The sequence below is a fragment of the Dasypus novemcinctus genome, chromosome 2 (genome assembly GCF_030445035.2).
Source record: "Dasypus novemcinctus isolate mDasNov1 chromosome 2, mDasNov1.1.hap2, whole genome shotgun sequence".
NCBI classification, from domain to species: Eukaryota; Metazoa; Chordata; class Mammalia; order Cingulata; family Dasypodidae; genus Dasypus; species Dasypus novemcinctus.
This window is the reverse complement of record NC_080674.1, coordinates 169,358,650-169,375,529: the sequence shown is the minus strand read 5'-3', so window position 1 is coordinate 169,375,529 and position 16,880 is coordinate 169,358,650. Positions and strand designations below refer to the sequence as shown.

Sequence of the window (16,880 nt, the reverse complement as noted above, 5' to 3'; positions counted from 1 at the left end):
GCAACTGTGGTCATTTTGGACCCACACGGCATAGACTGCTGCACACATCTACAGCTCTATCCCCACCCAGGCAGGGGAGAAAGGCATGAAGTTTCATCAGTCTCTCTGGGCAACTACAGTCTACGCCTACACAACTTGGATTATTACACATGGCCATGACTCTTGGCAAAAGAGAAAGATGGGTTAAGAATCATTGGTCCTGGGGCAATACAGGCAGCTTGAGCCTCCACAGCTTACCGTACCAACTACATCCTTCGCTCCTACTACACAACCAGCAAGGGAGAAAGGGCAAAAGAGCCCTAAACTAAAGAGAGAAACTGCACCCAGAATAAATACATCCAGTAAGCCAGATGCCAAGAAACCAACAAAAAATTACAATGCATACCAGAAACAGGAAGATATGGTCCAGTTAAAGGAACAAGATAAGCCTCCAGACAACACAAAGGAGTTGAGCTAACTAATTATTGATGTCCAAACAAATTTCCTTAATAAATTCAATAAGTGGGCTAAAGAGATTAAGGATATTAAGAGAAGACACTAGATGGGCACAAAAAAGAATTTGAAAACATACATAGAGAACAGCAGATCTTATGGGAATGAAAGGTGCAATAAGTGAAATTAAAAATACACTGCAATCATAGCAGATTTGAGGAGGCAGAAGGAAGGATTGGTGAGCTTGAAGAAATGGCCTCTGAAAATAAACTATACAAAAGAACAAGTGAAGAAAAGAATGGAAAAAAATTGAACAAAGTCTCAGAGAACTAAATGACAGCAAGAGATGTGCATACATATGTGTCATGGGTGTCCCAGAAGAAGAAGAGAAGGGAAAAGGGGCAGAAGGAGTATCTGAAGAAATGGTAGAAAATTTCTCAACCCTATTGAAGGACACAGATAGCTATGTCCAAGAAGCACAACGTACTCCCATCCAAATAAATCCAAATAGACTAACTCTGAGACACATACTAATCAGAATGTCAAATGCCAAAGACAAAGGGAATTTTGAGAGCTGCAAGAGAAAAGCAATGTGTAATATATAAGGAATATCCAGTAAGATTAATTGCTGATTTCTCATCAGAAACCATGGAGGCAAGAAGATGATATATTTAAGGTACTACAAGAAAAAAACTTCTAGTCAAGAATCTTATATCAAGCAATATTATCTTTTAAAAATGAGGGTGAGTTTAGAATATTCACAGATAAATAGAAACAGAGAGTTTGTAACCAAGAGACCTTAAGAAATACCAAAGGTTGAGCTACAGCCTGAAAAGAAAAGACAAGAGAGGGGTTTTGAAGAGAGTCTAGAAATGAAGATTATATCAGCAAAAGTAACAAAGTGTAAAAGAGTAGTGAAAATAAAACATGAGAGATAAAACCCAAAGGTCAAAATGGATGAAATAAGAACTCCCTTTACAGCAATAACATTGAACGTTAATGGACTAAACATTCCAATCAAAAGACACAGACTGGAGTACTGGATAAGAAAATATGAGCCACCTACATGCTGTCTGCAGATAAAACTCACCTTAGACCCAAGGATACCAAATAGGCTGAAAGTGAAAGGCTGGAAAAAGATATTACAGACATGAAGTAACAAACAAAAAAGTCAGAGTAGCTATACTTATACGAGATGAAATAGACTTTAAGAGACACTAGTAATGTACAATCTGAGGAGGAAGTAAGGGGAAAAAAAATTCCATTTACAACAGCAACTAAAAGAATAAAATATTTAGGAATAAACTTAACCAACAATGTAAAGCACTTGTATTCAGAAAACTACAACGTACTGTAAAATAAACCAATAAAGACTTAAATAATTGGAGGAACATTCCTGCTTGTAGATTGGAAAACTAATATCATTAAGATGTCAATTCTACTCAAATTGATATATAGATTTGATGCTATTCCATTAAAAATTCCACTGGCATTTTAAAAATAAATGGAGTAGGGAAGCGGATATGGCTTAACTGATTGGGGTCCCACCTACCACATGGGAGAGGTCCTGGGTTCACTTCCCAGGGCCTCCTTGTGAAGGCAATATGGCCCACGCCCGTGGAGAGCTGACAGCCTGTGCCCACAGAAAGCTGACACAGCAAGATGATGCAACAAAGGAAGACAAGCAGACACAGAAGAACGCACAGTGAATGGACACAAAGAGCAGACAGCAAGCAAGCGGCAAGGGGGGGATAAATAAATTAAATCTTTGAAAAACAAATAACTAAATCGAATACAGGATCATCACATTTATTTGGAAGGGTAAGGGGTCCCAAATAGTCAGAAACATCTTAAAAAGGAAAAGCAAAGTTGGAGGAAACTCACTTCATGACTTTAAATCATATAACCTAGCTACAGTGGTAAAAACTGCAAGGTACTGGCATAAAGACAGACACATACACCAATGGAACCAAACTGATGATTCAGAAACAGACCCCCACATCTATGGTCAAGTAATTTTTGACAAGTCTGTCAAACCCACCCAGCTTGGGCAGAACAGTCCATTTAACAAATGGTGCTGAGATAACTGGATATCCATAGCCAAAAGAAAGAGAGGACCCCATCTCACACCTTATACAAAAGTAACTCAAAATGGACCAAAAACCTAAATATAAAAGCAAGAACCATAAAGCTTCTAGATGAAAATGTAGGAAAACATCATCAAGACCTGGTGGTAAGTGGTGGATTCTTAAAGGAGATATGAGGAGGCTGAGATGGACTACTTATGTTTAATGTATGTAGGTAAAAGTTTTAATTAACTTTACTATAAAAGTGTGGGAATGTATAGAGTTGATGGTAACACATTATAGTAACAACTGATTTATAAATGGGATTGTGGTTGGAAAGGGTAGTCTAGGGATGTAAATATCAATTGAAAGAGAGTAATCTAGGAACTGAATAACACGGTAAATCCAGAGGTGGATGAGGACTGTGGTTGATGGTATAGATGCAAGAGTGTCAGAGTGTCCTTTGTGAGCTAGAACAGATGTACATCACTATTGCAGGGTGGTGGGAATGTGGGGAAGCATGGGAGAAATGCAACTGGATTGACCTATGAACTGTGGTTAACAGCAATACTATAATATTCATGCATCTATGCCAAAGACATACTGTGCTAATAGGGGAGTATCAAAAAAGTGTGCCAAATGTATGCTACGGACTATGGTTGGTAGTCACATTATGATGATATTATCTCACAATCTGTAACAAATGTCCCATCATGGTGTGGTGTGTTGATGCACGGGTGCTGTATGGGAATTCTGCACATGTGCACAATTGTTTTGTAAGTTCACAACTTCTGTAATAAAAATATATTTTAAAAAAATAGGGTGAGTTGGGAAAAATACATGAAATGTACAATATGGAATATAGTTAGTAGCAAAATTTTGATGATATTCTTTCGTAACTTGTAACAAATGTCTCACAACAATGCAAGGTGTCACTAGTGGGTTGATATATAGAAGCCCTCCATGATGTTATGCATGTTTGTTTGGTTAAGTTCACAACATTTACTGCAACTAATTGTTTATGTATGTTCATGTATGAATGTTATAATAATAATAATAATGATGATAAGAGGGTGGGTTGGGGGAAAGATATACCAAATATAAAATACTTTCATTAGTAGTAATATTCTGAAGATGTTCTTTAATCATTAGTGAAAAGTGTTTCACAACAGTGCAAGGTATTGGTGGTAGGGTGAGGTATGAAAGCTCCATATGATGTTATGTATGTTTGTTTTGTAAGTTCACAACTACCACTACACACTTACTGTTTATGTATGTTCATGTACAAATGATATACTTCAATAAATTTTAAAAAGAAAAAGGAAAAAAAAAAGTTAACCCAAATACAAGCTGGATCTTTCAAGGGAGTGAAATAAACTTTAACGGTGATGAATTTCATTTCGGTATTTTTCTATGAAACTTTTATATAGCTGAGATAGGATTATATATTTATATAACCTGTATTTCCCTACATTTTATCATAAATATTTTTCTTTACTACTAGTTTCATAAAAATCATTACTTAATTATTGCAAATTTCCCTTAAAAAGAACTCATATTTTCCAAATTGTTAAGGTTGATATATTGTATAATGAGAAGCATTAATTTAAAAAGCATAAACTCAAAGTATAAATGTCAGAATAGCAGACAGAACTCAGGGATTGTAACTGGAAAGAGGTATTTTCTTGACTTGGAATATGGGATGTAGTTACATGTGTTATCTTTACAATTTGCTAAACTACAATATAAGTTTTATACAGACTGTATTAAGAGATCACCCCAGCTGTTAGTCAGATGCGTTCTCATGCTATTTTAAGAGCACCACTAAGAGCTGTCAGAGTGAGTCTGCAAAAGATTGCACAGGAGCAAGCACATTGTCCAAATGTCTGAGGTTCCACTTTCAAACAGGTACACGCACACAGTGCTGTTTCATAGCAGCATAGTGAGAGAGGGGATATGGTCTACATGCCTTGCTTGTGCCCGGGGAGTGGGAGTAAACAGATATCACCATTTAGTGAAATGAGTTTCTGCACCTTCCTGGGCAATATTGTAACATTTTGAAGTATTCCTTCCTCTAACTCCTAACAATTTTAAAGTAACATAATTTTTAAGTTATTACTATAAGTATTATTGTATGTGATTCCAAGTTTAACAGCAGGAAGGGATTTAGAACTGGAAGGGAAAGTACAGTTTAAGTGACTGGTAAAAGATTTTTCAATCCAAGGTCTTGCTAAATACCTTTACTTCCAACCATTTTGATTGTAAACACTATTAAATAAAAGTAAAATACTCCAAAGATTGTGGATCTAAAAGTTAAACTAAATTCATCAAGGAAAAAAAAACCTGATATTCATCTAATTAATTCCACTTGTTCCAGTACAATCACTGCTTACTATATAATATGCAACATATATAAATAAGCATTACCTTGTTGTCCCATATCAAAGAAATTAATTTTAGAAACTTAAAATTTTCTGGATTAGCTGACTTCTTATATCATCATTTCCTTATATAGATGATAAAAATGAAGCTTTCAAAGTATCAGTTGATTTATCCATGACACGCAAGTCTTTTTTTTTTTTAAAGATTTATTTTTTATTTATTTCTCCCCGCCTCCCAGCTGTCTGCTCTCTGTGTCCATTCACTGTGTGTTCTTCTGTGACCGCTTCTATCCTTATCAGTGGCACCGGGAATCTGTTTCTTTTTGTTGCGTCATCTTGTTGTGTCAGCTCTCCGTGTGTGCACTGCCATTCCTGGACAGGATGCACTTTCTTTCACGCTGGGCAGCTCTCCTTATGGGGCACGCTCCTTGCGTGTGGGGCTCCCCTACATCAGGGACACCCCTGCATGGCGGGGCACTCCTTGCGCGCTTCAGCACTGCGCATGGGCCAGCTCCACACAGGTCAAGGGGGCCCAGGGTTTGAACCGTGGACCTCCCATGTGGTAAGTGGATGCCCTATCCATTGGGCCAAGTCCACTTCCCTCAAGTCCTTTTTGTTCAATATTATATTCATAATCCAGTGTCTTCCATATTATATCTCTAACCTTAAGATTGGTAAACTTAAGTTATTAGAAGTTAACTATTTTGAAAATAAGGAGTCTTATTTTTAACATCTCTGTGAAATCTTTTTTGAGATTTCTACTAAGTGCATTATGAAACCATAATAACAAAACACATTGTTTAGGAATATTTCTCAGTTTCAGAACCGTTCTATGTCAATGTGGGTGTGGGCAGATCATTAATAAGTACCTTCTTAAAAAGAGGTTTTCAAAAGGAGACATGCAAATAAATCACCTGTAGAATGCAGAATTAGAATTTCTGGGGGTAAAAGTATATGTATTTTTAGGATTCCTCCAATGACTCTACTGAGTCTCCCTGGTTAAACAAAATCCCTGCTCTAAACTAACTTGAAGAGCTAGAAATTTGTCTCACCTTCCTCACCATTGAAAATTGAGTAGGTGATATTGGTGCATTTTCAAGTCTTGGAGTTGTCCTCAATAACACTGCAGGGACAGATGTAGGACATTATATATCCTGCCATAACTCATTGAATGGACTGGGAGAGAGTGTAAACTACAACATAAACTATAATCCATGCTGTTTAGCAGTGCTCCAAAATGCAATGAATGTACCACACTAATAAAGAAGTTGCTGATGTGGGAGGAGTGGGGCATGTGGGGGGTGGGTACATGGGAACCTCTTATATTTTTTCATGTAACATTTTGTGTTATCCATGTATCTTTAAAAAGAAAAAGCTAATTAAAAAAAAGAAAAAAAATTGAGTAGGGTTCACATGTTGGCTGAGAAAAATTAAGTGTCTTTTAAAAACATGCAGGGGAAGCAGATGTGCCTCAAGCAATTGGGCTCCCATCTACCATATGGGAGATCTGGGGTTTGATTCCCAGGGTCTCCTGATAAAGGCAAGCTAGCCCACGCAGAGAGCTGGCCTGAGTGGAGAAGTGAACCATGTGGAGTGCTGGCCCACATGGAGTGCTGGCCTGCACAGAGAACTAGCGCAGCAAGATGATGCAACAAAGGAAGGAGAGACAATGAGGGACTCGGCAGAATGGGGAGCTGAGGTAGCACAAGAGATTGAATGCCTCTCTCCTACTCTGGAAGGTCTCAGGATTGGTTCCCAGTACCACCTAAAGAGAAGACAAGCAGACAGAAGAACACACAGCGAATGGACACAGACAGTAGACAACTGGGGCAGGGTGGGGGAAGGGGAGAAAAATAAAATAAAATTTAAAAAACATATATTAAAAATGTTCACTATCACTAGCAATTAGGGAAATGCAAATCAAAACTATAACGAGGAGGAAGCAGCTGTGGCTCCCATCTACCATATGGGAGGTCCTGGGTTCACATCCCAGGGCCTTCTAATGAAGGCCAGCTGGCCTGCGCCTGCAGAGAGCTGACAGCCCCGCCCACGGAGAGCTGACAGCCCGTGCCCATGGAGAGCTGATGGCATGCGCCCGTGGAGAGTTGGCACAGCAAGATTATGCAACAAAGGAAGACAAGCAGACACAGAAGAATGCACAGCGAATGGGAACAGAGAGCAGACAGCAAGCAAGCTGCAAAGGGGCAGGATAAATAAAAAAATTTTTATACTGAGGGGAGTGGTGTGGCTCAAACAGTTGTGTGCCCACCTCCCACACTGGAGGTCCCAGTTCAGTTCCTGGTGCCTTCTAAAAAAGACAAACATCAGAAGACGAGCAAAATAATGAGCAGGGAACAGATGTGGTTCGAACAGTTGGGTGCCCAGCCTGCCACATGGGAGGTCCCAGGTTCAGTTCCAGTGCCTCCTAAAGAAAAAACAAGCTGGCAATGAGAGAAAACAATGAGCAAAAAACAAGGAACAAGCAGATGAGGGAGCCTTCGAGCAGAGGGGGGGCTCAAAAAAGAAAAAACTACAATGAGATATCACTTCACACCTATTAGACTGGCCAATATTAAAAAGACAGAGAACTGCAAGTATTGGAGAGGATGTGGAAAGAGGAACACTTATTCACTGTTGATAGGAAATGTAGAATGGTACAGCCACTGTGAAGGACTGTTTGGCAGCTCCTTAAGAAATTGAAAACAGATTTGCCATGTGACCTGGCAATACCACTACTGGGTAAATATCCAGAAAAACTGAGATCAGAGACACGAACAGACATTTGCACACCATGTTCAAAGAAGCGTTATTCACAACTGCCAAAAGATAGAAATAACCCATCTTCAGATTAGATTAGTGGTTATGTAGGATTGGGGAAGGATTAGGGATTAACAGGTCATGCTAAGGGGTACTGAGTTTTTCTTTTTGGAGTAGTGAAAAATTGTTCTACATTTTTTTGTGGTGATGAATGCACAACATTGTGATTATACTAAAAGCCACTGATTATGCAACATGGATAGATCCTATGATATGTGAATATATCTCGATAAAACTGCTTTAAATAAATGGGAATAGCCAGAAATAGCAGCTATGTACAGCAGAAGCAAAGAACGATTCAGAGGTGATGAATCTTTTATTCATCTTCTTTTAAATAATTATTGAAATAGTGAAAATGCTCTTATATGATGGAAGTGATGAATGCACAACTATGTGATTATACCAAATACCACAGACTGTAAACTTTGGGTGGGTTGTATGCTTTATTACTATATAATAATAAAATTAATTTGTTTAAAAATAAATAAATAAGGAGAGTAGTGTAACCACAGACCAAAACAGATTTACTGTTATTGTATTTACTATCTTGTATAATTTGTAACATTGATATAAAAAAATAAAAATAATAAAAATTTATAAAATGAAACTGACTATAATTAAAAAAAAAAAAAAGGTAAACCTCTCCTCAACAATCATTCCAGTCATTCCTTAAATATCATGACTTCATCTCTTTGTGAGAACAAATAACCATTACTTCACGGAAAACAGTATTACATCAATCAAATCTTTTCTCTGAGCTGAAGAACATTCTATACCTTATATAAACCTGGGTGAACTACCCAAAGAAAAGCACTTCTCCCAAAGCCACAAACAGAAACCATTTTCTGAAGAGGAACATGATCATCAATCTATCCCAAGTACTCTTCTTTCAAGTCACACAGGTTTTATATTTGTTGCAATTTGGTATCTAACTTAGCATTCTGTCCCAAACTATCATCATTCCATACTAAAGACCACATCAGCAGTCTGTAAGAAAAGCTTCAAAAATGTAATTTCTTCAGGTTTTTTTTCTTACCTTTTAAAAAATCACCAAGAACCCTGCTTGCTCGGAAAGCTCAGGAGACTAAAACTATATTAGTGTAAAGGATTTCCAGTTAAAATGGAGATTCCTTTCCATTAGTACCATAAAAAAGGCTATCTTTTCTATTTCAACACATATTGTACCAACACATAAGCAACCACAGGGACCAGAAATTTTAAATTACAAATTTCTTCCTTACCTATTTTACACTGTGACTAGGATTAAATGTCACTATCATATCTACGCATGTGACTGCATACTAAGATCATCACTGGCCTAGGAACCAAGACACTTAGGTTCTAACCCAAATTCTGTTACTAACCAACTACACACATGATCTCACAAGCAAGTCATGAACTTTCTGATCGTCAGACTGTTTATGAGATAAGAATGTGCACAAGATGAATGAGTTTCTTTCTAGGTCTGGCATTTTATAATTCCAAAATCTCTGCTTGCCCTGCAAGAATTTTCAAAAATGTCTTCCCAGTTTCAGTTAAAAAAAGAAAAGAAAAAAAAATACCTATAACTTACTGCCAGCTCTCTAGATAGCCAATGCAGCAGCAGTTCCAAGATTTGTACTCTCAATAAAATGCCTGATGATTTCACTTTTGATGTTAAAGTGCAGTAAGCCTACATTGCTCCAAAGAATTATATAAAAGTAAGATACTTGGGTAAGTTGACTAAACAAAGAGAAATCAATACAAGGAGAGTGTTCAATTTCATATGAATTTTTCTAACACTTAAGCTTTTCTTGTCAGTGGCCATAAGAATACAGTACTTTAAAATACTTATGAAACTCAATCAAACCTTAAAGTTCTACCACATCTTCCAGATTACTTTAGCATATAAACAGTAAAGCTGTCTCTTACCTTTAGTCCATTCTGCGGGTTCATGAGAAAATTTCTTCCTATGTCATCAAACATAATGGTGTTTTTTTTGCTGTAAAACTCCGAAAACTTTCCCCATATGACACCAAGAGGTTTTACCTTAGAATAAAAATATTTTTAATTCAAAATTTAGCAACAGTTCATCCTTTCTTTAAAAGACAGAACTATCACAAACTATACCAAAATGTTCCTTTTCTCCTGTAAGATGGGTATGGCAGGTACTTTATGATCATAAATGCACTACAATTTTTTTTTTTTGGAGTCAGGTACCAGGAATTGAACTCAGGAACTCATATGTGGGAAGCTGGTGCTCAATTACTGAGCCACTTCAGCTTCTTCTGAGTTGGTTTTTTCATTTGTTTTGCTTGTTGTTTGTTTTTGTTTCTTCAGGAGGCAATGGGAACCAAACCCGGGAACTCCCATGCAGGAAGGGGGCAATCAACCACTTGAGCCACATCCACTCCTTGCAATTCACTTTAAAGTACTACATGGAATTCTGGGAAAATGGCACTGAAGTAGGAAGGCAGAGTCTGACCTCAAAAAAAAAAAAGTGGAGAAAAGACAGAGACCTGTCTAAAGGAGCTGCTTTAGATATAGGTAAAACCAGAAGGTGCTTTGATCTGAGTCATCTAGAAGGGTACCAGAAAGATAAAGAAGCCAACAGAAAAATCTGAATTGCTTGCTCCTTTGGCTGGAAATGGCACACATATCCCAACCTCAGAGCAAGTATCCTTGGTGGAGCACCTGGCTCACTGCTGCCAATTGACTGGGAGGGGACTTTCCCCAGGAGGAAGAGGAGTCTGGCAGAGAGTGGAAGCGGTTTCCTTGTATTGAGTTTGGCTAGCTAAGCCCCCTTGAAATCTAGGAAGGAATCCCAAGCCGACAGGGAGAGGTGAGGGGAGATCTATTCAAGTAGGCTATCACCCCTAGCCACCAGGGGAGAGAGAGGAACCAAATTAGACAGATTAGAGAGGGGACTGGGACAGGCATCTAATTAGCAGGACTCTAGGAAACTGTAGAATTCTAAAACGCCTGGGGGAAAGGAGACAAACAGCTTTCTGAAGACTAATAAACCTAAGGAGACAATTTAGTTCAGTGGAGGAATTCTTGCCTTGCATACATGAGACCCCTAGTTTGATTCCTGGGTCTCCTTAAAGAAGCGATCAAGAGAACGATCCAGGTTATCAGGCATCCAGCTGATACCTTATGACAGGGAACATACAGACATTATTTTTGTTTTAGGCTTTCTTGAATCTGTTTGTTTTTTTAAAGGTCCTTTTTTGTTTTTGTTTTTGTTTTTTTTCTCTTTTCCTTATTTTACTCACAAAAAACCTGGTATATCACCTGAGAGCGACAGGGTGATTGATTGATGATTACCAGCAGCCAGAGAAGCTCCTTAGGGGCATAAGAGGGAAAGCTGTTTTTCCTTGGTTGTTGGTTTTGTTTTGTTTTTTCATTTTAGTTGCTGCTGTTTTGTTTCTAGTTATTTTGTTTCCCCTTTCTTTGTCTCCGCCCCTTCTTTACAGATTTTTTTCTGCCTCCATTATTGTTTTTCTTCCCTACATTTTTCTACCTTCTCTTTTCTGTTGTTTTTCTTTCATTTCACCTCTTTTTCTTTAATCTTCCATTTTTTTGTTGTTTTTATTTCCCTCTTTTTTTCTTTTTTCTTTTCCTCTTCTCATCATTCTAGGCTTTAATTCATTCTATATATTTTTCTCTATTTTGTTTCTCATTTCATTTATTCTATTCTTTTTTATTCTTATTCCTCTATACTTACAATGATATTTTACTCAAGTTATTTATTTTCCTAGGTCTTGTACCCTTCGTCTTCTATTTTTACTATTATTATTATTATGATATTTCTTTTGCTCTTCATATCTCTTTCCATCTCTCTGGTCCTATTTTTTTTTCCCAAGGAAACACAGATAACAGCAAAGAAAAAGAACAAGAGGAACGAAGTGTCAAGGTGAAACCTTACCACACACACGAAAACAACAAAATAAAACCCTAGAGTAGAAAGAGAAGCTAACCTACTGCATAAACATATCAAGAAAAACAGATGCTTAGACACCAATAAAAAATTACAAGCATACTAAGAAACAGGAAGGCATGATCCACTCTAATGAACAAACTAAAAAGCAGGAGATGCGGAACATGGTACAGCTAACCAGAGATGTCCAAACAAATACTATGAATCAACTTAAGGAAGAGATTAAGGATATTGAGACACTAGGGAAGCAGACTTGGCCCAAAGGATAGGGCGTCCGCCTACCACATGGGAGGTGTGTGGTTCAAACCCCAGGCCTCCTTGACCTGTGTGGAGCTGGCCCATGTCCAGTGCTGATACACACAATGAGTGCCATGCCAAGCAGGGGTGTCCCTGCATAGGGGAGCCCCACATGCAAGGAGTGCATCCTGTAAGGAGAGATGCCCAGCGTGAAAGAAAGTGCAGCCTGCCCAAGAATGGCACTGCACACATGGAGAGCTGACACAGATTCCGGATGCCACTGATAAGGATAGAAGCAGTCACAGAAGAACACACAGTGAATGGACACAGAGAGCAGACAACTGGGCGGGGGAAAGGGGAGAGAAATTTGGAAAAAAAAAAGACACTAGAACATACTGAAGAAACTGTAAACATACATGAAAAGATAATGGATATGAGAGTAATGAATGGCAGAATCCAAGAAACCAAAAATTCACTGTAAGCACATAACAGCAGATTTGAACAGGCAAAGCAAAGAATCAGGAACATGGAAGACAGTACCTTTGAAATCAGATGGACAGTAGAAGAGATAGTTGAAAAGATAGAAAAAATTCAGCAGGGACTTAGGGACTTGAATGACAACATGAAACGCATGAACATACACATAATAGGCATCCCAGAGGAAGAAGTGGAGGGAAAGGGGGAAGAAGGAAAGTTGGAAGAAACAATGGTTGAAAATTTCCCAACTTTATTGAGGGACATAGTAGTACATGTGCCAAGAAGCAGAGTGCACTCCAAACAATATAAATCCTAACGGGCGTACCCCAAGACACATACTTGTCAAATTGTCCAATGCTCAAGACAAAGAGATAACATTGAAAGCAGGAAGAGAAAAGCGATCCAACACATACAAGGGAAGCCTGGTAAGATTAAGTGCTGATTTCTCATTTGAAACCATGAGGCAAGAAGATAGTGGTATAACATAGTTAAGATGCAAAAAGAAAAAAACTTCCAGCAAGAATTCTCTATCCAGCAAAGTTGACATTCAAAAATGAAGTAGAGTTCAAAATATTCACAGATAAACAGAAATTAAGAGAGTCAATAAGAAACCTGCCTGGAGAGAGAGAATTGGAGGAGAGTGTAAGAATAACAAAAAAGATAAAAAGAGAAATAAAAACAACATATGGCATATATAAACCTAAAGAAAATAAGGCTAATGTAAGTAATTCATTGACAGTAATAACATTGAATGCTAATAGCTTAAACTCTCCAATCAAGATACACAGATTGGCAGAAATAATAAGGAAATATGACCCATCTACATGCTATCTACAAGAACCTCACCTTAGACCCAGGGATGCAAGAAGGTTGGAAGTAAATGGTTGGAAAACAATTTTACATGCAAAAAATAACCAAAAAAGGGCAGGAGTAGTTATACTAATATCAGACAAAATAGACTATAAATGCAAATTATTTTAACAGACAAAGAAGACCACTATATATTAATAAAAGGGGTAATCTATCAAGAAGAAAGAACAATTGTAAACATTTATGCACCTAACCAGGGAAACTCAAAATACATGAGGCAAACATTGAAAAAACTGAATGGAGAAATAGATGCCTCTCCAGTTATATGGGGAACTTTAATACACCATTATTATCATTGGACAGAACATCTTGAAAGAGAATCAATAAAGAAACTAAGACGTTGAACAATACCCTAGAAGTTTATAGGCATATACAGAACATTACACCCAAATACACTGGGATATACATTCTTCTCGAGTGCACATTGATCATTCTGCAGGATAGACCACATGCTAAGCCACAGAACAACTTTCAATGAATTCAAAATACTGAAATTATACAAAGTAGTTTCTCTGACCACAATAGAATGAAGCTGGAAATCAGGCATAAAGATAAGAAAGTTAAACACCACACTCTTAAGACAATCAGTGGATCAAGGAGGAAACTGCAAGAGAAATCAGTAACTTCCTTAAAATGAATAAAAATGACAATACAGCATATCAAAACCTGTGGGATGAAGCAAAAGCTATACTGAGTGGAAAATTCATAGCCATAAATCCTATATTAAAAAAGAAAAAAGGTGGCAGACTTGGCCCAGTGGTTAGGGGGTCCGTCTACCACATGGGAGGTCCGCGGTTCAAACCCCAGGCCTCCTTGACCCATGTGGAGCTGGCCCATGCGCAGTGCTGATGCGCACAAGGAGTGCCGTGCCACACAGGGGTGTCCCCGCGTAGGGGAGCCCCATGCGCAAGGAGTGTGCCCCGTAAGGAGAGCCGCCCAGCGCGAAAGAAAGTGTAGCCTGCTCAGGAATGGTGCGGAGAGCTGATATAGCAAGATGACACAACAAAAAGAAACACAGATTCCCATGCCGCTGACAACAACAGAAGCGGACAAAGAAGAACACTCAGCAAAATGGACACAGCAGACAACTGGGGTGGGGGGGAAGGGGAGATAGATAAATAAATAAATAAATAAATCTTCAAAAAAAGAAAAAAGAAAAAAGAGCTAAAATCACAGACCTAACTGGACACCTGGAGGAATTAGAAAAAGAAAAACTAACCTCAAAGGAAGTAGAAAGAAAATAACAAAGATTAGAGCAGAGCTAAATGAAATAGAAAATAAGAAAGCACTAGAAAAAAGAAACAAAACCAAAAGCTGGTTCCTTGAGAAGATTAATAAAATTGAAAACCCTTAGCTAGACTAACAAAGAAAAAAGAGAGAAGATGCAAATACATAAAGTAAGAAATGAGGACAGGGATATGAGCACTGATCCCACAGAAATAAAGAGAATCATAAGAAGACACTTTGAAAACTTGTATGCCAACAAGATGGATAATTTAGAGGAAACAGACAAATTCCTAGAAATGCACAAGCAGCCCACACTGATGAAAGAAGAAACCGATGAACTGAACAGACCAATCACAAGTAATGAAATTGAATTCGTCATCAAAAACTTCCCAAAGCCCATGACCGAATGGCTTCACAGGTGAATTCTACCAAATATTCCAAAAATAACATCAATTCTGCTTAAATTCTTCCAAAAAACAGAATTGGAGGAAACATTGCCTAACTCATTCTATGATGCCAACATCACCCTAAGACTAAAATCAAAGATGCCAAGAGAAAGGAAAACTATAGATCAATCTCTCTAATGAACATAGATGCTAAAATCCTCAACAAAATACCTGTTAATTGTATTCAACAGTACAACAAATGAATTATACACCACGACCAAGTCAGTTTCATCCCTAGTATGAAAGGATGGTTCAACATAAGAAACTTAATGAATGTAATACACCATATAAACTCATAAAAGAAAATTTCACATGGTAATCTCCATGGTGAATGCAGAAAAAGCATTCAACAAAATACAGCATCCTTTCCTGATAAAAACACTTCAAAAGATAGGAAAAGAAGGAAACTTCCTCAACATGATAAAGGGTATATATGAAAAACCGGCAGCTAACATCATATTCAATGGTGAAATTCCAAAAGATTACCCTCTAAGATCTGAAACAAGACAAGGATGCACACTGTCACTGCTCTTATTTAACATTGTGTTAGAAGTACTTGCTCGAGCACTTAGGCAAGATAAAGATTTAAAAGGCATCCAAATTGGAAAGAAGTAAAAATTTCACTATTTGCAGATGACATGATCCAACACCTCAAAGGCCCTGAGAAACCTATAACAAAGCTTCTAGAGCTTATGAGTTCAGTAAAGTAGCAGGTTATATGATTAATGTGCAAAAATCAGTAGCATTTCTGTACACCAATAATGAGCAATCTGAGGAGAAAATCAAGAAAAAAAATCCCATTTACAATAGCAACTAAAAGAACCAAACACCTAGGAATAAATTTAACTAAAGATGTAAAGGACTTGTACCAAGAAAACTACATAAAAGTGTTAAAGGAAATCAAAGAAGACCTAACTAAATGGAAGAATACTCCCTGTTCATGGATAGGAAGACTAAACATCATTAAGATGTCTATCCTACCCAAACTGATTTACAGATTTAACACAATCCCAATAAAAATTACCACAGCATTTTTTACTGAATTGGAAAACCTAACTATGAAATTTATTTGGAAGGGCAAGAGGCCCCAAATACCAGACACACTGAAAAAGAAAAATTAAATTGGAAGACTCACACTACCTGACAACATACTACAAAGCTACAGTAGTCAAAACTGCATGATATTGGCACAAGGATAGAAATACTGATCAATGGAACTGAGTTAAGAGTTCCAATATAGATCCTTGCATATATAGTCAACTGATATTCGACAAGAACACTAAGGTCACTCAACTGGGAAAGAATGGCCTCTTCAACAAATGGTCCTTGGAGAACTAGATATCCATATCCAAAAGACTGAGAGACGAACACCATCTCACACCTTATACAAAAATTAACTGAAAATGGATTAAAGATCTAAATAAAAGAGCCAAGACCATGAAGATCTTAGAAGAAAATGTAGGGAAGCATCTACAAGACCTTGTATTAGGAAATGGTTAGTAGAACTTTACACCCAAATCATGGGCAATGAAAGAAAAAATAGATAAATGGGATCATCTTGAAATCAAAAACTTCTGCACCTCAAAGGAGTTTGTCAAGGAAATGAAAAGGTAGCCTACTAATGGGAGAAAATATCTGGTAACCATGTATCTGATAGGGGCCTAATACCCAGCATAGATAAAAAAATCCTCCACCTCGAAAATAAAAAGACAACCCATTTAAAAAATGGGCAAGTGATCTGAATAAACACTTCTCCAAAAATAAAATAGAAATTGCTAAAAAGCATATAAGATGCTCAACATCACTAGGAAAATGCAAATCGAAACTATACAATGAGGTATCATCTTACACCCATCAGACAGGTGGCTATTAAAAAAAAACAGGACTACAAGTGTTGGAAAGGATGTGAAGGAATGGGAACTGCTGATGGGAAGGCAGAATGGTGCAACCATTATGGAGGACAGTCTGACAGTTCCTCAAGAAGCTAACTATAGAACAGTCATATGAT

The 16,880-nt window shown here is 37.6% G+C and overlaps 1 protein-coding gene across 2 annotated transcripts in view; it reads right to left on the bottom strand.

Annotated features, from left to right (window-relative positions):
* UBLCP1 (ubiquitin like domain containing CTD phosphatase 1) overlaps nt 1–16,880 on the bottom strand; it is a 46,137-nt gene that overhangs the window by 12,078 nt on the left and 17,179 nt on the right. For both annotated transcript variants that reach the window (XM_058281575.2, XM_004453509.5), the window contains exon 9: nt 9,608–9,724. In XM_058281575.2, coding sequence (XP_058137558.1) covers nt 9,608–9,724 — 117 coding nt within the window. The remainder of the gene's footprint in view (nt 1–9,607; nt 9,725–16,880) is intronic.